The 23,425-nt window shown below is 38.1% G+C and overlaps 2 protein-coding genes across 2 annotated transcripts in view; both read left to right on the top strand.

Annotated features, from left to right (window-relative positions):
- Positions 1 to 7,208: 7,208 nt before the first annotated feature.
- On the top strand, positions 7,209 to 9,291 carry si:rp71-17i16.6 (uncharacterized protein LOC100148415 homolog; the record flags this gene model as incomplete). The annotated part of the gene is made up of 4 exons (XM_053643675.1): positions 7,209 to 7,329; positions 8,257 to 8,279; positions 8,793 to 8,797; positions 9,036 to 9,291. Coding segments are annotated over 4 exons (405 nt in total), but the record flags the coding sequence as incomplete, so codon positions are not given.
- Positions 9,292 to 11,515: 2,224 nt separating this feature from the next.
- lamb2l (laminin, beta 2-like) overlaps positions 11,516 to 23,425 on the top strand; it is a 52,632-nt gene continuing 40,722 nt past the window's right edge. Inside the window, exons 1-2 of the mRNA XM_053643197.1 lie at positions 11,516 to 11,582; positions 20,366 to 20,437. Coding sequence (XP_053499172.1) covers positions 20,407 to 20,437 — 31 coding nt within the window. The 5' untranslated portion in view covers positions 11,516 to 11,582; positions 20,366 to 20,406. The remainder of the gene's footprint in view (positions 11,583 to 20,365; positions 20,438 to 23,425) is intronic.

Below are 23,425 nucleotides of genomic sequence, written 5' to 3' on the forward strand. Positions count from 1 at the left end.
TCTAAGATACTCTTTTTATACCCAATCATGTTACTGACCTGTTGCCAATTAACCTAATTAGTTGCAAAATGTTCCTCCAGCTGTTTCTTTTTAGTAACACTTACGTTTCCAGCCTTTGGTTGCCCCCGTCCCAAATTTTTTTTTTTAAGATCTTTTGCGGCCATCAAATTCAGAATTACTTTATTTGTTCCTTAAAATGGTACATTTCCTCAGTTTAAACATTTAATATGTTTTCTATATTCTATTGTGAATAACATATGGGTTCATGAGATTTGCAAATCATTGCATTGGAGTTGTAATACTAATACTATTATTAATACTTATACTAATACTATTAATAATAAATGTAAACATTTGGAACATGAGGACATGAAGACAATCATGCTAAAAATAATGGGACAGCCAATTGGAGCATGTACATATTTGTGTGTCCCTTATTGTATGTAAGTGTGTAATTGTGTCTGGTCATGTGTGGCCGTGTATACATACACACTCATTATTCCCCTCTTCTTACATAGGTCCATTGGTCATGCTAGATTTTGCAGCTCCTTTCTTTTCAACTCTGATGACCCGTGGCTAAGCAGCTACGACATACTTCAGCGTCCCTCAGGCCCCCAGACAAGGGTACAACTGCCGGACACTGAGGAGCCTTAAGAAAGCCCTCTCTCAATCTCAGAACAGCTGGAAGCTCCAAAAGTATAGACGTGCATTAAAAACTAGACGTGGACCCAACACTATATCAATGTATAATGCACATATTCGTTCTCTTTTTCCCCTCTGTCTTTCTTTATTTTTTTGAATCCACAAAATGAATTAGACAATCAGCTCATTCCTAACTTTGCTCCATAAAGGCTCTGTACTAAAAGAATTATTGACATATCACAGCTATGTTTGATCCATTTGATTTTGGTGGAGCAGGAAGACATTCATTTTCATTTTCTTGGCCTTTCTCATCATGTGGAAATTCCAAATACATTTCTGATGAATGGACATTACCTCATAATCCCCCTTTCCTTCTTCTAATCTTTACATCTTTATGAAAATTTGTTAGATTTAATTCTGATTATTTGTTATAAAAACACACTCTTGTTGGCCACGGCGTGTTTTTAAACTAGCCCAATCTGGTAACCCTGTCATAACTGTCTTGTTTGCAGCTCTTCTTCCACTGAAAAGCAAGTGTGAGAGCAGCAGTGTTCCATCTCCAATGGATCTTTATTATCTCTTGCTGCATTTACAAATTTTGACCACTAGGTGCATTAATAACTCTATAGAAGCTGAGTGGGGCAGTGAGTATCCTCTATCCTGTGATTGCACAACATCCATGACAGTGAGCAAATCAATGGAACATCTGCTTTTATGTGTCAAATAGGGACACGTTTTAAAATAGGTCACTCAAACGAGTTTATTAGTATCTTAACAGAGTTTAAAATTTATGGAGTTGTGAATGAGGAGAAATTTGTTAAATGGCTGATATGCTTCATGTGCCCCTATGGGCAAGTCACCACTGGATCCTGTAATTTATTTATTTATTTTTTTACTTTAGAGCCACATAAACACAACGGAAGGTAAAATGTTTGCCCTTTTCCAGTATGACTGATTTCCTTTGGTGTTCAGAGTGGACTTGAGTTTTCTAGCACCATTTGAAATCGGTTGTGCTGAAAGGCATGCTGTCTTCGACTCAAGCAGTGACTCACTAACACTTAAAGACCAGTGCAGTTTTTGGCCACATTTGTATGTTGGATACATTTTGTAGCAATGGCTGTGCTACTAAATCTGTGGTGTAGAAAGACCTTTTAGTCTGATTAGAGCACAATGCTTGACAGTGTGTGTCAGTGACTGGATGCTACCACATTCACACTTATCTGTGATGCGTTGACCCCAGAGGAATCAGTTTCCATCACACTGACCTTGACTGGTGTGAAAGTGGTTTAGTAGCATCCATTGTTCATGAGGGACATCAAAACTGGACATTCAGATTTCAGGATCTTTCACAAGTTTGTGGTTAACCACTGCTGCTGACCACCAGTCTCTCCTCCATTGTTCTGTTAGGTCAAATGTGTCAGTGAGTTGTTTCTGAGTCATTGCTGTATATGTCATTATGTACTGGCTAGTTTCCATGGTGTTTTTTCTTTTCAAAGAGCTTATTAGTTACAAACTGCTAGTGGAGTAGTTTTGGAGTAGCATTGTGTAGCATCAACAAAGTACACTTGGGTTTGAATTTGAGCAGTTTTTACATGACTATCTGAACACACATGGACACTCAACGTAGGTGAGCAGTTTGTAGGCACATGCAGGTGAGGTGTTCATCAAATGGGGTCAGTTCAGCATATTAACAAGTGCAAATTATTTAAAAATAAGAACAAGGTGAATTGAATAAGATTGATTATCTTGTTACAATGGCACCTGTCAAGGGGTAGGATACATTAGGCAGCAAGTGAACAGTCAGTTCTTGAAGTTGATTTGTTGGAAGCAGGATAAATGGGAAAGCGTAAGGATCTGAGCAACTTTGACAAAGGCCAAATTTTGATGGCTAGATGATTGGGATAGTTGCTACAAAAAGTGGTTCAAGGAAAGACAACCAGTGAACCAGTGACAGGGTCATGGGCACTCAAGGCTCATTGATGCACATGGTGAGCGAAGGCTAGCCCAGCTGGTCTGATCCACAGCTGTATCACAAAGTGCTGAAAAATGTAATGTTGGCTATGATAGAAAAGTGTCAGAAAACACAATACATCACAGCTTGCTGTGTATGGGGCTGCATAGCCACGCACTCTGAGTGCCCATGCTGACCCCTGTCCAATGCCGAAAGCACCTACATTGGGCATGTGAGCATGAGAACTGGACCATGGTGCAATGGAAGAAGGTGGCCTGCTCTGATGAATCATGTTTTCTTTTACATCATGTGGATGGCCGGGTGCGCATGTGTTGCTTACCTGAGGAAGAGATGAAGAAGGCAAGCCGACTGCCCTGGGAAATGTTCTGCTTGGAAACCTTGGGTCCTTGCATGTGGATCTTACTTTGACACATACCACCTACCTAAACATTGCTGCAGACCAAGTACACTCCATTATGCCAACGGTATTCCCTAATGGCAGTGGCCTCTTTCAGCAGGATAATGCACCCTGTTACACTGCAAAAAATGTTCAAAAACATGACAAAAATTTCAAGGTGCTGAGTTAGCCTCCAAACTCCCCAAATCTCAATCTGATCGAACATCTGTGGGATGTGCTGGACAAACAAGTCTGATCCATGGAGGCCCCACCTCGCAATTTACAGGACTTAAAAGATCTGCTGCTAATGTCTTGATGCCAGATACCACTGCACACCTTCAGAGGTCTTGTGGAGTCCATGCCTTGATGAGTAAGTGCTGTTTTGGGCACAAGGGAGACCTACTCAATATTAAGCAGGTGGTTTTAAAGTTATGGGTGATCATTGAGGTTCCTACTTAAAAATGTAGAATTTGTACAAAATATGCTATTAATAAGTGTTAGCATTTTTTTTTGACTGACTGCTCTTAACACCTACTGTACTAGCATGTAGGAGAACAACAAAGGATTCCACTTATTTTTGTTCTGGGCCAACTTCTGTATGTTTCCCCAAGTGTGCTTCAGGTCTATGAGTTCTTCCTCCACTGCACAACACCCAGGTGTTCTAAGGCATTCCTTTCTTGCATCTTCCTTCTGGTGTCCAGTAAAAGGCAGTTTGTGGGATGTTGTCCTCTTTTCCATGGATGACATGCTCGGCCCATTTCTTCACCTTCTCATGATACAAGTGTCAGTGCTCTCTTGATTGCACTGGCCAGGTAGTTGCTGGTTGGAGATGATGTTGGGCCAGAAGAGAAGATTCACAGGAGGTACCTTGTTTTGAAGAACATAACTCCCACCTATACTATACTATGGTGACCACCACACATTGTTCAGTATTCTAAAGTTAGCTCTTGATGTCACTGCCTGCTCCTCTGACAGTGCTGCCCAGATAGATGAATTCTTCGATTATAGGCAAATCTGTTCCATCTACTTGTACTGGAGCTGGGCTTGGAGTGTTCAGTGTCATCAGTTCTGATTTTGTTTTTTTATCAGTCTTATCTTCAAGTATATTTGTCGTGCAAAAATGCTCAGGAGAAATGTTTTTCCCTGCCTGCATGTGCTGATGGATGTGGGAGACCAGTACCAAGTTGTATGCATAGTCAAGATCTTCCAGTGTTGATAAAACTGTCTATCTGATGCCTTTTGGTTGGTCTTCAGTTGTTCACTCTGGAAATGAATAATGATACATTTCTTCCTAACCATACCCCATATCTACTTTATGGGTGTTGTCCTGCCAATGCTTGAACAACATTCTCCCCAAAATTTATTTTTTGTCTGTCTCATCATTCTACTTTCCTTTGCCTTCCATCAGGTTCTGGGGATAATGTGTTCTCTGTACTTGTCTAAAAACTCCATCTTTGACTGCTAGTTTAGAAAAAAAAATTCAGCCCAGGTTTCTATTTTCCCTTTCTGTTACTTTTGTGTTTTTTTGTTGTTGTTGTTTTTTTTTTTTGCTGCTCTTATAATTATACTTTTTATCATTTCATTAAAACTATCTATATCCCTGGTGGTAGATCTACATACCCATATGTTCATTTGAGAAATCACTTGCATAAGATAGAATGCAGTATAGGTAAAACCCATTTTAATCAGTTGGCTAGTTAACCAATGCAACCCTAATTAAATAACAGTACAATTAAATATTTTCATTTACTCTGGATATCTTTCACTGCATAACATATGGATATCCTACAGAAATTGCTTGTTTTTTAAAAAAAGGTCTACAGATCCAGTTGTAGCTATGTGTTTGCCTTTCCTTAAGGTTGAATCTGAGGTGCTACACTGTTTAACACTGCATTATAAATGAAAAGTGACTTTTTTATTGTTGGAGCCAGATCATGTCTCACAAGTACAAGTAGACTTTTTTTTTTTTTAATGATCTGAAAACAAATAATATTATGGAAGTATTTTGCTTAGTTTAGATTTTTGCCACAGTTTGATATGGTAAGCTATGCCTTAAATGGAAAGATTTTAAACCAAGTTTGGATTGAAGAGTGGGTTGAATCTGGCAACCCTGATTTGTACACTACCAAATGTGCACACACTTTCTGCTGGCCTTAATTGGTTTGATAGAAAGAATTCCCAATGTGTCCACAGCATCCTGGTGTTAATAAAAGCTGAACCTGCACCTGCGTCGTATTGTACTCCATTCATGACAATAAGGAAGATAGTGAAGGTACTTTCATAAATCATAAGACAACCCTACTTCAGAGTAACCACATGTATCTGGCCTTTGTAGCTCCCCATAAAACCAAATCAGAGTAAAAAAAAAAGAATCAGAAAGAATTTTATTGGATATATATGGTTACACTTAGTAGTAATTTGACTTGACAATTGCTTCATTGCCACAGATTAGACAGTGAATTAGACAAGTGCAAAGAATTATATATGTAAATATAGAGTATATAAATATAAGGCAAAGATAAAGATGAATATATACAACTCTACAGTGTGTGCAATCTGTAAAGTTCAGATAAGTAGAGTGTTCAGAATAAACAGTCCTAAAATAGCAAATAAATAACCCTGAGCATCTGCAAATATAACTTTATGGGCACCATTATGAGTAGAGTATCATACAGTCTGAGTGAATTTGCACTAGCTGTGAGGATACAGTGCAGTAATTCAGTGCAGCAAATAAATAACCCTGAGCATGTGCAAATATAACTTTATGGGCACCATTATGAGTAGAGTATCATACAGTCTGAGTGAATTTGCACTAGCTGTGAGGATACAGTGCAGTAATTCAGCAGTGCACTGGTTTGTATTAATGAAGTTTGTCCAGTTCGATGTTGAGCAGGGCGAAAGATCAGCAGGAAATCTTTATTTCTCTTAGTTTTTATAGTCTGGTATCTCTGAAGGACGTGGTTGAAAAGCCCTGAACCCTGAAGAAAGTGGTTGAATTACGGCTTCTTCCACTTCTTACCTTTTAGCAAAAATGAACATGCCAGAGTTCATGTTGCTATGGACATTTTAACATGCAATAAATGTCAGAGAAGATTAAAAGTCGCTCCCTGCTGTTAGCATCACCATTAACTACCTCATTCCTGCTCTCCTCCACTCATCACTTCACAAAACGTTTTGGATTAACACGGTAGGACTGGGCTCATGGTTTCAGAGTCAATCATTAAACATGCATGTGCATACACACACACACACACACACACACACACTAGTACACACAGTACCACACAGTCCCAGGGCAGCGGGAGTGGGAGTCGGGAGGGAGTCTGTCCTGGAGGAATCAGGTGCTGTTTGTCACCTGGGTAACCATGTCTCCATGGACATCACAAGCAGCCCATCAGCCTGTCTGTGCCAAGTCAAGCTGATCTGAAGTCAGTAGATATGACGTCAGCAGGATTAGACTGAGGCACTTGGAGTCTCAAAGTCGTAGTCAAACACGTAGCTGCAGCCACAGGTAAGAGAATACAATTTTCTTTGCTTTAAATTCACATTTATCTGTTGGTTTATGAGTTTGATTTAGACGACATGAAAATGAGTGCTACAGAAGACCCAGGAGTCTTTCTATTAATCTGCCTGTTATTTTTAGTTAAATAGATCAGTTCGAAGTTAGCCTAAAATGGACAGAAGTAGTAGGGAAGGTGTAGCAAGTCACCAAATCATAAAATGTGTCCATTGATGGTCAAGTATCAAGCCACTGAATCAGAACATTATCTGCTGCAGTAGCTAAACATCAAATCATTGAAACTTACAATTGCTGTCCATTGCAGTGATCGTCTTTTTGTGGCTGAGAAGAGCAGTCGCCATTAAACATTACGGATGACTGACCTGAGCACAGATCAACACTCTGTCAAGTCAGTGGAGCCTGACTCAGATGAGTACTACAAGCAATACCTACACAGGTCTGGTGCACAAAATAGTTGTGTGTGTGTGTGTGTGTGTGTGTGTGTTGGAGTGGCAGGACCTATGTTCATATCTTAGTGAATAGGGTAGGAATATCTCCCAGTTTTGACCTTGTGGGGACATTTAGCTGGTCCCCACATGGCTGTTGTTGCAAAACAGCGGCTTTTGAGAATAGGTACCAGCTTTGCCTGACGTAAGTGAAACATGGGCGTGGGTCTGAAAGAAGTGGAGATCATTTGATGGATGAGAGGGAAAGTTTGATCAGCTGGCTCTCTTTCTTTCAGCTTGTTTGGGGAATCAATTGCCGAGTATTTCCTCAGCTCGTCCTACCTACCCAGAAACCCTCCTGGCTGGTACTCAGAGATAACAGACAAAATGAAAGGTAGTACATTCAATACAGACTGATTTACTTTATATTATAGTATAAAATATTATGTTGTTAAAATTCTTTACTGGTTTCAAGTTGCTGTTTCATGAAATGGCAGTTGCTTACCTGAACAGCATGGATATACAGTATAAAAGTAATCTAAAAGCAGGCAGTCAGAATGAAAGTTAAAGTGAATAAAACTAAATGCACGCAAGTTAAAAGTAAAAAGTAGCTGATTTTACATCTACAGTATTGTACGATAGTCTTAGGCACATGCAAAGAAATGCTGTAGGGCAAAGATGCTTTCAGAAATAATGAAATGACATGTTTCTATGTTTTAAAAAAATACTATAAAGAGCAGTAAACAGTAATAAATGAAACAAAGGCAATATTTGGTGTGATGACCCTATGCTTTAACAAAAAGGGCACTTTCAGGTACAATTTGTACAGTTTTATAAGAAACCAGCATTTTTCAGAACCAGCCAGGGTTCTTCTGGAGACTTTGACTGTCGCACTTGCTTCTTAATTCTGCAGCAAATCCCAGCAGCCTTACATAATATGCTGCTTTCTTTACTGACATACAAACATTTTTCTTAACATTTAATTTCATGCTGGTAAACTAATGTGTGGTAATGTAAAAACGTTTTTGTATTGTCTGGATAATGTAGACATCATAAAAATAAAAATCTATAACAAAGTTTGTACTTAGAAATGTAATTGAGTACAAGTATTCATTTTTATTACTCAAGTAAATCCCCTAAAGATACTTAAATATAGTATCAAGGTACAATGACATACTTTACACCTCTGCTTGTATATTACACATTTGGTGAGAGAAGAGCTGCAGTAGACCTATTCATTTGTCACCTAACTTATATTTTTGTATATGTATTTATATTATATTGTATATAATAATATAATTCCACAGTACCCCTCTCATAGACTCTTCAACCTCCTGCCATCTGGTCAGACTCTGCAAAAGTTTCTTCCACTAGGCAGTCAATTTACTCACCACCCTGCTGCCTCCCAATGCTCACCTGGGCTAGTCAAACACCTAACCCAGTATGACTCAGTACCACTGCACAACGCACTTTACATAGCTGCATCAGTCACTTTTATATCATGGAATGCGTTTTTGCTGCCAATATTGCTGCTATATTTGTGCTGCTACATTACACAGTAGTTTACAGTTTACAGCCCATGTCCTATGTATTTATTGTCCTGTATATTTATTATGATGTTCTGTGTATTTATTGTCTTGAACTTGTCTCACACTGTTCTATATTTGCATTTTATGTAGTCTTGCATACTATTCTGTGTCACCCCATGCTTCTGAAGAAACAATATTTCGTTCCAATGTATACAACCTACTGCATATACAGCAATGACAATAAAAACACACTTCACTTGACTTGACATATGGATGTACTGGCCCATAACTGTGTTTTCTCATCTCCAATGCCCTACGCTTCTTCCAGGTCAGGTAAGTGCCAATGCTTTATGGGATGCACTAAGACAGCGATCTACGAAGATTTTGGAGGAAATGGAGACCGAAACCTCTCAGGTGCGCTTTAAACAAAAGAAAATGAGAAATTTAGAACACGTCTTATTTACTATAGCTTATACTATAAAACAGACAGCTTGGTAATGAATATGAATTATATGAATAATATTAATATTAATGAACAATATTCATTTTAGAGAATACACTGATATCTAAGCATGTTCAAGGTTAAACATTGCTGCACTGTACCTCAGCAGGTTGAGAGAATGCTAGTTGATTGGAACTTGCAAAAGAGACAGGACCATTTGCTACGCCTTTCAGGTCTGAGATTCATGTACCGCAAAGCCCAGCATAACCAAGCATACTCCACCCTCCTCCTGCAGCAGAGACTTCAGTCTCCTCACTTTAACCTGGATATGACTGAAGGACCCAGTCAATCTCTAACAGCAGAGAACGCACTACTGACAGAATAAGAAGATAAGCTTACTATCTAAGCATGTGCACCTAGAGTACCTCTCTTTAGTGAAGAAGGCTACTCAACTCTCATGTTAATGACATTCTGAAATGAAATACTATACAGTGGTGTGTAATGTGGTATCAAATTATGTTTACTGTTAGCACAGAAGGCAATATATTAAATGAGGTGCTTGTTTCACCTTTAGAAAATGGTCCAGGATTTCTTTTTGTGTTTTATAGCTTGCTCTTTTAGCTTTTAGTGTCATTTAGAAGTCAAACTTAAATACAAATTAGCACTGAGAGTGTGTATGTAATCAGTGTGTATGGACTTCAGTGTATTTATTTGAAATACATCGCATGTGTTAGCACCTCATTACCACAAGGTGGCAGAAGGTTGCTATAGTGAGGAACATTGCAACGTTCTCTTCATTGTTCTCAGTTTCTTGAACAATAATTGTTGTCTTCAAGTTGATAGCCTTATTTATTCATTATATAACTTATTATATATATATTTTATTTGCCGTTCTATGTTTATTAGGACCCCAGGTCAGTTATGTAATAAAGATCCAAAATAGAAACCATTATCAGGTATGACACAAAATGTGTCACTCAATATTACATTTTTACTAATGCTTAGTATGCATGGGGCAGGATTTTATTTTACAGTAATTGTTTTTGTTTTTTGTTGTTTTTTTTTCTTCCAATTTTCTCCTGGTGCAAAAATTATTGTATTGATAGCCATACAATACAAACAACAATTCAATGATCTCTTTTATTGTTTCTATTATTTCTATTGCTGTGTTTTGGCAGTCTGCCTGTGAGGACAGCGTTTTCTTGCTAATGCCATCTTTTCCCAATACACAGTCTTTTAATCTCACCACACTCAATTTACTGCAAAATCACAACTCGGGTTTCGCAGTGGATTCGGTACTGATGCAGGAAACACTGATGAAAACACATATATTCCCTTACAATAAAGAATTTATGGATCACAATGTTGCTTGTTTTCTTTTACATGTTGTTACAGTGATGCTGTTAGATGGTTAGAACCACTCTCCTGTCGTCATTCCTCCTGATCGTCCATGTTGGAGAGCTTTCATAATATTCGAGTTCAGTGCAGTATAACTCTGTTCCTGCCCTGTAGTGTTGTGTCGTTCATTTAGAATAAATCTTTAATATGCCTCCGAAAAAACGAGTTGTTTCAGAGAGTGATTCGTTCATTTTTGACCGCGCATGCGCTGCAACATCCCCATAGGTTCTGTACCGGAAACAGAAATGATTAGTTCACCTCTCGAGTCTTCGGGTTCGGGTCGTTCGTTCTTCCTGTGACCGCTCAATAGGCTGAATGCACCATGCAATACCGGAAACGGGATGAACGAATGACTCGAACCCGTGAACTAATCATTTCTGATTCCGGGGAACAGACGTGACAAATGTGACGTGACAAAAGAACGGCTCGAATCGGGAGGTGAGGTGAAATAACAGATTGCGTAGCCTGAAGACCTAATGTTAAGCCTAATGTCATAATTCGGCCTTGGTTGCATTAGCCTATAGTTTATTTTATAGCTTATTAAGTACCCTACTAGACGTGTTTGGGAATTTAACATGTAACATTTTAATTATATTCTGCTGAAATGAACGAAATGAATCGAAAAAAGATTCGTATATTTTGCTGAACGAGATTCAAAGATCCGAGTCAGTAAAATGGTCCGAACTTCCGAACAGTCCTAAACGTGATTGGATGGAGCGAGACCGTGCTACGATTGGTCAGTGCGATGTGGCGGTTAACCGATTGGCTTGAGTGGCCGGAGTCTAACTATTTGTGGAGTTGTGTGTACCCTTGACGCTAGAAATGTTTTATTTAAAAAAAACCACAAATGCACAGGACGCGATTCACAAATGAATGCAAGGCAGAGTTGTGTTTGTGACTATATATATATATATATATATATGCAAATCTCATTTTATTTATTTGTCAATTTAATACTTTTTTGTGGAACTACTAACATATATTTCTGGCTCTCATTCAATGCATTTGTGAATTTGTTTACTTTTTGTAAATCTTACTGCATTTATTTGTGGATCGTAATCTCTTCATTTGGAATTATGAAACAATTCTAACCCCATAGAGAAGAGAAGAGTCATCTTTCTGACAGCTTTCACTTGTGAGCTCTAACTGAATGGCTCTCTGCTTGGCCCCGCCCCCTTAACAGCTACCTTTAGCATGTACTGTACTGCTCCCCGCTCACACACACACACACACAGAGGGAGAGAGAGGAGCTGTCAGTGCACTGTTTCAAGTGAACAGGTGAGCGCTCACGTCTTACTTTTTCGTTATGCAATCTAAACCGACATAGCCCGTTATAAACATGTCTGAAGTTCGCTGATATTGCTGACTTAGTCAAATGTTTCTTCCGCACGAACTGGCAAAATGGATTAATCAGAGCTTCAAGATTGTCATACGCACGAGCTTCCTTGTTCAATGAAGTTCTGACAGTTGCTACAATAGATTCAAAATAAAAGCTAAATAATAAAAAGGCAATTACTGCAAACGTTAATAAAGCATCATTACAAGTTATTATGGTCATAGAGACTGTATAGGAGTTTTGTGAGCAATATATGTGTGCAATATATCTTTCAGTGGATTAAAAACACAGGATAAAAACAAAACCCAGGCCTGGTCATACAGTAAAAATGCATTAAAAAACAGTACTTATTCCACAGTAAAAGATATTACAGATACACCTGAAGCATGAACTGGGATAATAAGTGAAACTATATACATGATGTGAGATCTGCCAGTTCTGTTTAGTGCAGTGTTTTTGTGTGTAATCTGCAGTAGCACTGATTGTAAAGGTGTGTAGGTGAGTTTCACAGAGCTCTTTCTTCACCATTTGGGTTTTGTGATGCCTGCATGAGATATTTGAACTCGTACTAATAAAAGGTGTAGAGTTTCTGCAGAGCACCCGATTCGGGACTACGGAATTGCTAGTTTTATCCAAATTAAAGCTTTGCAGGTTAACCGCCATTTCTCTCAGATCTTAGAAAAGATTATATGTGTTGGGTTGTGTCTGTGAGTACAGGTTTGTACATTGATGCACAGTGAAGTTGGGATTTTTTCATATTATTATTGTATGATAATGATTATTATTATTGTATGATTCATATTATGAAGCATACAGTAGTACTGTGTGCATTTGAAGGGTTGTGGGTTATGATGACTGAACATCTGGGTGGACTTAGGTCTTTATGTTGATGGCTCCTGGTGCTGTCCCCAGCTTTGTTCATATTTTTCAGCCTTAAAGGTTTTTAGAGTTCTGCAAAAGACAATAACTGGATTTGAATCCAAGCCCTGAAAGTACATTCCTTCATTTTTTTCAAATAGCTGTTATTACTTTTCTAGTAGTCAAACTGTCTAAGGCATTAAAGCTGTAATCAAAATATTTTTTATATATCAAAAGCTTATGGAAGGGTTGATAGAAGATCAGGAACTGCTGCACTGTCTAATATCTACACAAACACCTTGTGAGTATATCTGGAGCAGAGAACCATTGGAAACATATTATTCCAGCATAGAAGCTATGTTTCTATCCAAGTTGCAAATTTAACTTATGCAAACAATTGGAATATCGCATAAAACGTTTGCGAATAAAGCGCCGTTTCCATATCATGTGTTCAAGAGAACAAAACCGTCACTTCCCGGGAAACTGGCGCTCATCTTTCCAAACATACCTCTCGCTCTCTGCCATTTTTACTTCTCTGAGCCAATTTTCCAATCACATTTGTTTGTTGATTTGTTGATTCAAAGTCACATGACTTTTTTGATGCGTATTGAGGATTTTATACAGTAAACGTGTTTCCATCGTAGTTTATGCACGTCTTATTATCCAGTAAAAAACAATTATCCACCTCAATGAGCACATACGTTTTTATGTGCATTTTGGAAATTTTGTAATGTTAACTGATTCTTGGTCTAAAGATAGAAAAGTTAAATCTATTTGATTTACTCTGTACAAAGTATGTACATTTTATTTTGTGCAATAAACTAGCTGCACAATAAAATGATAATGCCCCAGTTCATTTTCCTCAGTGTTACAAAGTTGCATCCATGTAGTTAGCTACTTTTTCTAAGTAGCTTATAGTGTCGTTAGCTGCTTTATCAAACACACACACACACACACACAATCACTAGAGAGTGTGTTCAATATGTTCATGTTCTTTGGAAAGGGTGTAATTGCATGTAGGATGTATCTATTTAATAACCAGGAAGTATGTACACCCATTTAAAGAAAAAGTTGTCAAAATATCCTGTCTGCCATCTATTTACCGGGTGTTGTTTTCCTCTGTGGACAATATGGCATGTGATTTGAACTAGCAAACAAAAAGACAGTTTGGAATAAGCCATTCTGAGGTCTCTCTACTGATCTATGATTTATCTCATTCTTAACTGATGTAAATTTTGATGTAAGTCAGATCTTAAGTCTTAATTTACAGTGGCACTTAATTACAAACAGTAAAAAAGGAGAGTTCAAAAAACACTACAGAATATAATATTAGAGGATATGACAATTAGAAGAATTAGGCTTTGTTTAGGTATTCACATATTCCCCACTTCCTGCCTAGCGCCATTTCTCCCTGGATGGCCTCTGGCCAGCAAAACATGGTTACTAAAGTAGAATGAATGAATGTATTTTTTTGTTCTTCTTTCCAAGGTGTTATATCTTGGCAATGCTCTTTTACATTATGAAAAGAGTATTTTTATATCAGCAAAAACATAAACGTTCTAGAAAACATATATATATAGTCTATAGACAGGTTCAGCATGGCTGATTGGGACTGACATGCTGTCAGAACTGTATTCAGTGAGTACTATACTCTGAGTCTAAGGCATTTTGTAGGGAATGCATGGAATTACAGTGTTCCAGAACATCACTCGTCACTTTTCCAAAAATTCCATGTAATATACCTCCTAAGAATGCATGTGTCTTTCATTTAAATCTATTAGAGCAGACAGCTTTAAAAAAAAAAAAAAAAGTTCAAAATTGAACATCAAGCAAAATCGTAGACTAGTCATCATACCAATTGCACTGGAATCCTAATGGACGTCTACTAGTTTGTAGTCATGTATAATAAGCTGATACTGGCAACCCAATTGGATTGCAATTGCGTTGCTGAGATCCTGAAATGAGAACCACTCAGCATGAAAAAGAGACTCAGACCGTATTGTTTACCAGGTGAATCATTATATCCATACACACCTGCAGAAAATATTGCTAAACACACCAGAGCATGTTATCTCCAGCCCAGTGCAGTGGGTTGAATTGTGGATTCTAAGTAAAGCAGTTGAGCCAGGAAGTAAGGTGGTGGAAAGTTTGGTCTTGACTGCTGTTTGGTCATGTTCTCTGGAAGTAAAACACAACAAATGTGGTGAAAATGATTATTTCTTTGTGTCTTGTCACCTATTATTATATCCATGTATAGATACGGCACTACAGAGACTGCAATGCAGAGCACAAAAGCACGTTTTATATAAGAATTTTCCAATTCCATAAACAAAATTCCTTTTATTTGTTTATTTATTATTTATTTAAAAATTGTCCTAGAATTTGTGATATCTAGTCTGGAGGTTACAGAGCGCAGGCACATCTAATCAAGAGCTCAGGGACAATCAGAGACATGAATAAACATCCATTGTGCTATTTCCTGAGTCCAATCCTTTCTGTTGTTAGTTCACATTCTGCACGTCCCCATAACACTGTCTAAAACACTGCTTTCTACAAACAATACAGACATTTTGTTATTACCTAAGAGGTCTAGGTGCACTAGAAAGAGCACCACCATGACACAGGGCATATTCATTTATTGTATAGGTTGGAGACAATTCCCTGATATTCTGTGCTAATAGTGGCTTGTGTGAAATTATACAACACAAAAGCTAGAATTGTAGCACATTATGTGCTTTCTTGTCATAGCAGTAAATAGGCAAAAGTAATAGTGTGTGACAATGTGGCATATGGTTAGAAGGCTGGATTATTATTGTGTTTTATTGTGTTTTTTTGACTACAGGGATGCTAATAGGAAAGTTATGTACCAGCAAGTATCAAAAGGGGATAACTAGATATAAAAATAGCCTTGTAATGAGATCAGTGAGATGTTTCATTATGTTACGCAAACACACACATATCTATTAATTATTTTATTATAATGCATTCATTCAAAAAAAAGTTTCATTAATCTCTGAATGCCCTTTAAATACCCCTTGAATGCCCATATGCCCTCAAACATGGTGTGATAAGTCATTTAGAAAGAAAGATCTACTAAAAAGTTAGATATCTGCATGGATGCATGCAGATTGGGGATGTAACAGAGTGCAAATACATTATTTGGGTTGAAGTGATAATGTGTTCTAACCAGATACAAATACAGATACGAACAAGAGGCACACTATACTTCTTTTTTCCCCCAGAAAGTTACACAGGGCATCTAGTTCATCAGGACAGGGATCCCACAAACAACAAAAGTCTAAAAGTTGCATCATTGGAAGCTTTTTACATTCGTGCGGGCATAAAATTAAAATTAGTCTGTACAGGATTTCGCAGAGTTTTTTTTATTGTTGTGGCCAAAAAATTCTTGATTTTGCTGAAGCTTTTAAAAAAAAATTCAGAGTTTTTTTGTGCTTTTTTTGCACAAAACTATGAATCGGCGAAATCGCAAGTGCACGACATTGTTTTGCACATGACGCACATGAATCGAAGAGGGCTTTGGCTGAATGCGCGTTGTGTGTGTTGTGATGATGTCACATGACTCTCTTGGCCCAAAACTGCAGAAAATCCACGGTAATTTTGAAAAATAGCAAGCTCCTCTGAATATTGCGGAGTTGGTTGATTTTGTGTTCATTTCTGCGATTGCAAAAGCACAAAATCCTGGCGTTACTGTAAAATGGCGGTTCTTAGTAACTGCTTGGTTAGGGTTACGTTGGTTTAAATTGGGCTACTAGTTTATATTTGGAAATAGAACCAACTGAATTCATTAGAAAATATTGTGGGCAGGTATAAATAAAAATAATAACTGTGTGAGTGGGATTAAAACAGTCCTGCCCACATCGCTCAGTGAAGCCTGTATGAAGGTATGAAGTATGCTGACAGTTGTGGCATTTCTACCTCTTTTCTAGCTCTTTGCAGTGTTTTCAGGGGCATAGTAGTAAGGTTTATATTTAATTTAAAAAAGGAAAAAGGTTTAGGCCTTGCCCACTTTGGGTTCAAATCATATTTAATTTAAATAATATTTGAAGAATTGAACAGATACAGATAGTGGCCTTGTGTTACATCCCCAATGAAAAAAAATGTTTTTTTTCCTTTTTTGATCTCTCTCTCGCTCTCTCTCTCTCTCTCTCTCTCTCTTACACACATGCTCTCTTTCTCTGCATGTGTGTTCAATACTTGAGGTAATTGAATAAATTGAAAATGGTATGCAGTTGAAGGCTGCAGTCTTCCTTATCACTCTGACACACTGTGTGTTGCTCATAGTGGCAGAGGAAGTTGATATCACACACTGAATTTCAGAGTCAGAATGAGGCAGTACTGCATTTGTAAGGTGTAATATGTCTTGGAGACCACGGGCTTATGCATGATCTGAAGTGTTTTATTGAGCTGAAACCAGGGCAATGTTTGGGAAAAATTTCAGAGTTTTCTCATTAACCAAGTGTTGCGTGAGGGAGCTATTCAGTTTTGGAGGGACAGTTCATGTGCATGGGGTCATCTATCATAGGACTTTTGGTATAATATTAGTGTGTAGAGGTACACACACACACACACACACACACACACACACATACACACACATATACACAGTATATACTAGCATCTCAAAAGTAAAAGTACATTTATTTAAACATATTTGAAATAATTTGAAATAAAGTTATTTTTGTAAATACAGTTGTTTTTTTTTAAACACAACACTACCGTATTGCTGGCAGCTTGCTAGGAGACCTATTCTTGTGATACAAGTCACGTTGATATGATATTTTTGTCATATTGCTCACCCCCAGGCTATGCTATCAACTTTTTAATCAAAGACAGTGCATCTGTAGCCAGTGCATCTGTAGAGTTGTTGTTTTTTTTATTATTATTAATGAACCATTGAATAAAACGATTGCTCAGTTATTCAGTCATGTTTTCTTTGTCAAAACATTGTCAAAATACAGTTGTCAAAATATTATTTTTAAAAAGCATTTAAATCCATATTAGCATATAGACTTTGTGGATGATTCACTTTAGGATCTTTTATAGAATTACGTTAAACTTCCAATTGCACATAATGATGAATGTAATTGGTTCATTGTTTTTATACTATCAAACATTTGTACATGACCGTCATGTCATCTCCACTATTATTTGGAGGAAAGAGTGGCCATGGGGTCCTGGGGAAGACCATGGCAATGTTTCCCTCCCTGCTTCACCCCTAACCAGCCTGAACCGTGGCCAAATAATAGACAAGTGCATTCCCTCTGCCTAGAGACCAGCTCGCCCTTTTTCAACAGGATCTTTTTTTTTTTCAAACTGACAGGCACATTTGAATAAGAATCACTCTCCAATCAGCCCATTGCTGCAGTGACATGGGGAAAGGCAGGGGGGTCATGACTCCAGCCTTCCTGATTGGTCATTGGTGACCGTTCAGTTTTTACACCTCAAAAGCCAGTTGTGGTTCCCGTTATTCACGCACCCACTCTTTCTTCCTCTGTCCCTTTCCATCTAACCACACACACTGAAGTGAAATTTCCGCGCGAGAGAAGGTCTCCTCTGTGCAGAGGGATATTTTTCACATTGCCTTGCGTGAGTAGTATAACTTTTCTCTATCTGATTCTTTAGATAATGAGCCAGTGTGCTGCTTTTGCTAGACTACACATATGCAGATGCTCAGTTCGGCACTGCAGGTACACTGTCCCACATATCCAGATAGTTTTGACTCTGTGCCATAATTCCTATAGCTGGTCGTTCTGTAAAATCTCAAAAATCGTTATTTTTTTGTCTTTCTGTTTTTGCTAGAAATGGTATATTTTTACTATATGAGTATAAAATGCATTTTTGTTCTGAACATGGTGTCTAATAAAATATAAGATGATTTTTGATCATGAAAACTGTAATTATCTTTTAGTTTCCAATGTGAAGTGCAGATGTTATGGTATCTCTGTTTTGGACAATTGACCCCAATCATTGGCAAAGTTCCTCTTGGTTTTCTAGTGAACTGTTTTGTTTCTTTCTACATTAGGATTAATCCATCATCATCATCAAAGTGAAACTCATACAATTGTGTTAACAGATGTGTGTTAGTGCTGTGGTTAGCTAGGACTACTGTTGCTGTTAATAGTGTGGGAAATGTTGGAGGTGTTATTGTATAGAGGAGCACACTCATCCATTAGGATGAAGAGGCTGCAGCAGTGCTGTTTGGGAGCTGGCGGTGCTCCTCTGGAGAGCCCGGCTTTTCATCGCACGACCTCACAGCATGCTTGCCTCGCAGCAAGACCACCGTCATGGCCTTCTTTCATTTCTGCTTCTTCTTTTGTCATTAATGGATTAGTGTAACAAAAATGTTCTTGTATTCAAAGAGTGGTAATGATGTGTACACAAATCGTGTGCTTAGAGAGTGTTCTTTTAGTGTTAGTGCAAAGCCAATGGTAGTTACAATGTTTACAACTGACGCAACTGATATGCCTGAACTGCTCCCAGTTCTGCCTTATTAAATGTCAGTCTGGGGCCATTTTAAAAACTTTAAAGCAAATGAGCATTACATAAAATATATATATATATATATATACATTTTTTTTTTTTTTTTTTTAACAACAAATAATGGGCTTGCTTTATCAATCTTGTAGCAATGTTGTGTGTAAAAATGTTTGTAAGCCAAACAAGCAGGTTTGGTCATTGTTTCATACTGAAGTGTGCATGTTGATAAATGCCAGTCATGCATTAATTAGCCAGCGCATTCATGGCACAGCTGATTTTGATTTAGTGACATGCATAAAAGGCAATGCTCACAGACGAAATGATGCAGAATGAATGAAAGGGCGCCTCCTAAGCATGTTGTGCACTGCATGTTCCAGGAAAGCAGTTCAGCTAGTGCAGCACTTCGTCTGTCGTAAACACAGACAAATTTTCCATCTTTTAGAGGGTGCCATTTCTTTTCTATTAATTTAATAGCTAGTGTTGTTAGTCTTCATTTATGGATTTTATTGGATTACTTTCTTTCTAAACCGTAATATGAAATGACGGATTTCACAAACTTTTGTGTGTGTAATTGAAATAAATAACGGAATTCAAGTTAATGTGTATAGGAAATTGCAGTATCTCAGGCCAGTTATATGATTTCAAGCCCATCAGTTGAGGGCCACATTAGTTCACCTCCTCAAATTCAAACTCAGGAGACTCCAGCCTTTTCAGGAATACCATATTTTTTGTGTGAAAGCTCCTGCAAATTTTACGAATAAATGCATTTGTATTCTGTTTGTTAAACGAGCACAGATGTTCCCAATTAATTCAAAAACTGTGAGGATGGTTGCTTTAAATAGAAGGTTAATGCTATATTGATCGTGTTACAGACACAAAGTGGTGTTTTAGGTTACTTAGAAACAGAAATGCTGTAACATGCTCTAGGGAGGAGTTCACTGTTATCTTTCGCTGACTTTTTTTTGTGATTGTTGTGGCCAAAATGTGCGAAGCTTTTTTGAGTTTTCTGCTTTTTTGCAGAAAACTACTTGAATTGGCGAAATCGCAATTGCACAAAATAGTTTTGTACGGTATTTCGCAGTGTTGTTTGTTGGTAAATGAGTCTTTTTAACTGTACTCATGTTTGAAACATATGAATCGAAGAGGGCTTTGACTGAATGCGCGTTGTGGTGATGTCACATGATGTTTCTTGGCCCAAATCTGAGGAAAATCTGTGGTAATTTTGAAAAAGTGCAAGCTCCACTGAATATTGTGCAGTTTGCCTGATATTGCTTGAATTTCTGCAATCACAAAATCCTGGAGGGACTGACATATTTTACAGTATACATATATAAATTTTCTTTTATAATATCCTTTCGTTTCATTTCAGGCCTCTGGATAGGTGTCTGCTCTGTTTGCGTGACAGCCATCATGGCCAGATGTCTGGGTCTCCTCGTTCTAGGTGAGTTGTAGATTTGTGTACAACATGTAATATGATGATGGCTTCACTACCAAAAGTTTAACCACAGCTTAAGAGGACTGATTGCGGATGACAATGCTGCAACGATTTTCCGAATGCGACTCTCCTGTGAACTGAGAGGAACATAAGCTGCTTATGAAAAGAAAAGGTTCATACACGCTGAGACCTATCCACTTCCCTCCAAGCCAGATCACCTTGACTGTCTGTCGTGTGAGAGCCTTTTTCAAACACAGAACAGCCCAGGCAGTTAACAGAACTGGCAAACACAACCTGCCTCTCACCTTTCTGCTCTCTGTAATGTCGCCGCCTCAATTTGCTCTGCTCCCGACACAAAGGCAGCATGTTCTCGTATGAAAAGCAATCAGGACAATTGTGTGTGTGTGTCTCTATCTCTCTCTTTCTCTCTCTCTCTCTCTTACTCTTTGCTGGATGATGAAAGGTGTGTAGTTACAGAAGTAAAACAGTCCACATGCAAGCACTATTGTGAATATATTCTCTCAGAGTTTGTTTAAGTGAATAGACTTTTGCTGTGTCAAACACTGAAATGTTCTCATAACACTATACATAGGTATCTTTCTAATGTTAGGGCAAGCACTCACTAGTTTTATGATGTCATGGCTCTTGCTTAAGTCTTTGATGTTTTACAACACATGCAATCTTAATAAGCACTCGATTCATAGATTACAGTTTTTTCTCCCACATATATCTTTGTAAAACATATCTCTGTTGTGTCTAATGTACAACCACAATTCCAAAAAGTTGGGACGCTGTGTAAAATGTAAATAAAAACAGAATGCAATGATCTGCAAATCTTATAAACCCATATGTTATTCACAAGAGAACACAGAAAACATAATAAATTAGTATATGTACCATTTTAAGAAAAAAATAAGGTAATTTTGAATTTGGTGGCCACAACAGGTCTCAAAAAAGTTGGGACGGAGGCAACAAAAGGCTGGAAAAGTAAGTGTTACTAAAAAGAAACAGCTGGAGGAACATTTTGCAACTAATTAGGTTAATTGGCAACAGGTCAGTAACATGATTGGGTATAAAAAGTGTATCTTAGAAGTAAAGATGGGATAGAATCTGGATGGAAGCATATGTTGCTCTAAAACCTGTATATACTTTTCAACATTGATGGTGCGTTTCCAGATGTGCAAGCTGCCCATTCCATAGGCACAAATGCACACCCATACCATCAGAGATGCAGGCTTTTGAAATGAGCGCTGATAAAAAGCCGGACGGCCCTCTCCTCTTTAGTCCACTTCAGTTTAGATGACCTGGCATCCATGGTTTCCAAGAAGAATTTAAAATTTTGATTCATCTGACCACAGAACACTTTTCCACTTTGCCTCAGTCCATTTTAAATGAGCTTTGGCCCAGAGAAGATGGCTGCGTTTCTGGATCATGTTCACATACGGCTTTTTAATTTGCCATAGTATTTTTGTTTTGTTAACGTGTTCTGCAATTATGGGCCAACGTAGTCTCCCTTCCCTATTTATGTCCCCATGTGCCGTCACAGTAATCTCTTCTTTCCCAAACATAGCAGGAGTTTGCTTGGGGTTAGAATCAGCTTAACCCTCTGGACCTGCAGTGTAAAAAGCAGCTACTTTCATTAGAAGTCTATGGTGTTACAGATTTTTAAGCAACACTGTAGATAATAACAAACAACCTGCTTTTACTGAGCAAAAGGAACACAACGGGACGTGACATACTGTAAGGAGCAAGAAGATAAAATAGTGTAAAGGACGTGGGGGCAGTTGGGAGGGAATGAGGAGGGGCAGTCAAAACTTCTTTTCATGAGAGAAAAAGGATTCAAATAAAATAGATACAAGGGGGGAACTTTGGCTTAGTCTTTAGTACGTTTGCCATATACTTCCAGGGTTGGGGGCTCGATTCCCACCTCTGCTTTCCACGTATGGAGTTTGCATATTCTCCCCGTGCTTCGTGGGTTTCCTCCGGGTACTCAGGTTTCCTCCCCCATCCAAAGAAATGGACTGATTGGCATTTCTCAATTGTCTGTAGTGTGTGAATAAGTGTGTGAGGATAGGCCCCTGGGATAGGCTCCAGGATTTCTGTGACCCTATGTAGAATAAGCGGTACAGAAAATGGAGGGATGGTTCATAGACGCTAGAGTATCACTGCCTTAAAGATATTATAAAGAGAATGCCAAGAGACCACAAGCTCTGAACTTGAATTTAGGCTTCCAGTGTTTCATACCAGCAATAATCAAAATCCATCATTATCAAAGTTTAAGTTATTATTGAGTTTTTATAGCTATTAGACTGTTTGACTGAGCACTTGAATTGAATGTGTTTTATCCAAACCTCAATAACTCAATAGCAATTAGGCCTACGAATAATATCAACTTGGACGTAATGTTTCAGTTGATGTAAGGTTGATAGCTCTATGTTTCTAATAAATAGACAAAATATGATTGTACACATTTAAATGATGTTCATAAAATAAATATGTACTGAGGGGATCTGTAGAATTTACAGTTAAAGGGGTCCCTGGCTACAAAAAGTTTAAGAAGCCCTGAAAAAACAAAATTATTATTTAAAAGGTGAATTTTTTCCCCCACACACACATGCAAAGTGTCTTGTCTTCATAAGGCAAGCAGTGGTAGTTTTGAGTCAAGGTTAAATCTATCCTTGTAGTAGTCATTCTCTATATTTAGAGTAACCTGCTGGGCTTAAATATTGGCACCTACCAAACATGAACAAAATTTGGCTAACTCAGGGCCAGATTGGTTGATTTACCAACCATATTAATGGGTAGTCTGGTGGCTTAGTGGTTAGCACATTTTCCCTCCGGGGCTGGGGATTTCGAATCCCGCCTCTGCTCTGTGTGTGTGTGGAGTTTGCATGTTCTCCCTGTGGTTTGGGGGTTTCCTTCAGGTACTCTAGTTTCATCCCCCAGTTCAAAGACATGCATTGTAGGCTGATTGTCATATCTAAATTCTCCATA

This window comes from Ictalurus furcatus, chromosome 15 (assembly GCF_023375685.1).
Source record: "Ictalurus furcatus strain D&B chromosome 15, Billie_1.0, whole genome shotgun sequence".
In the NCBI taxonomy this organism is placed as follows: domain Eukaryota; kingdom Metazoa; phylum Chordata; class Actinopteri; order Siluriformes; family Ictaluridae; genus Ictalurus; species Ictalurus furcatus.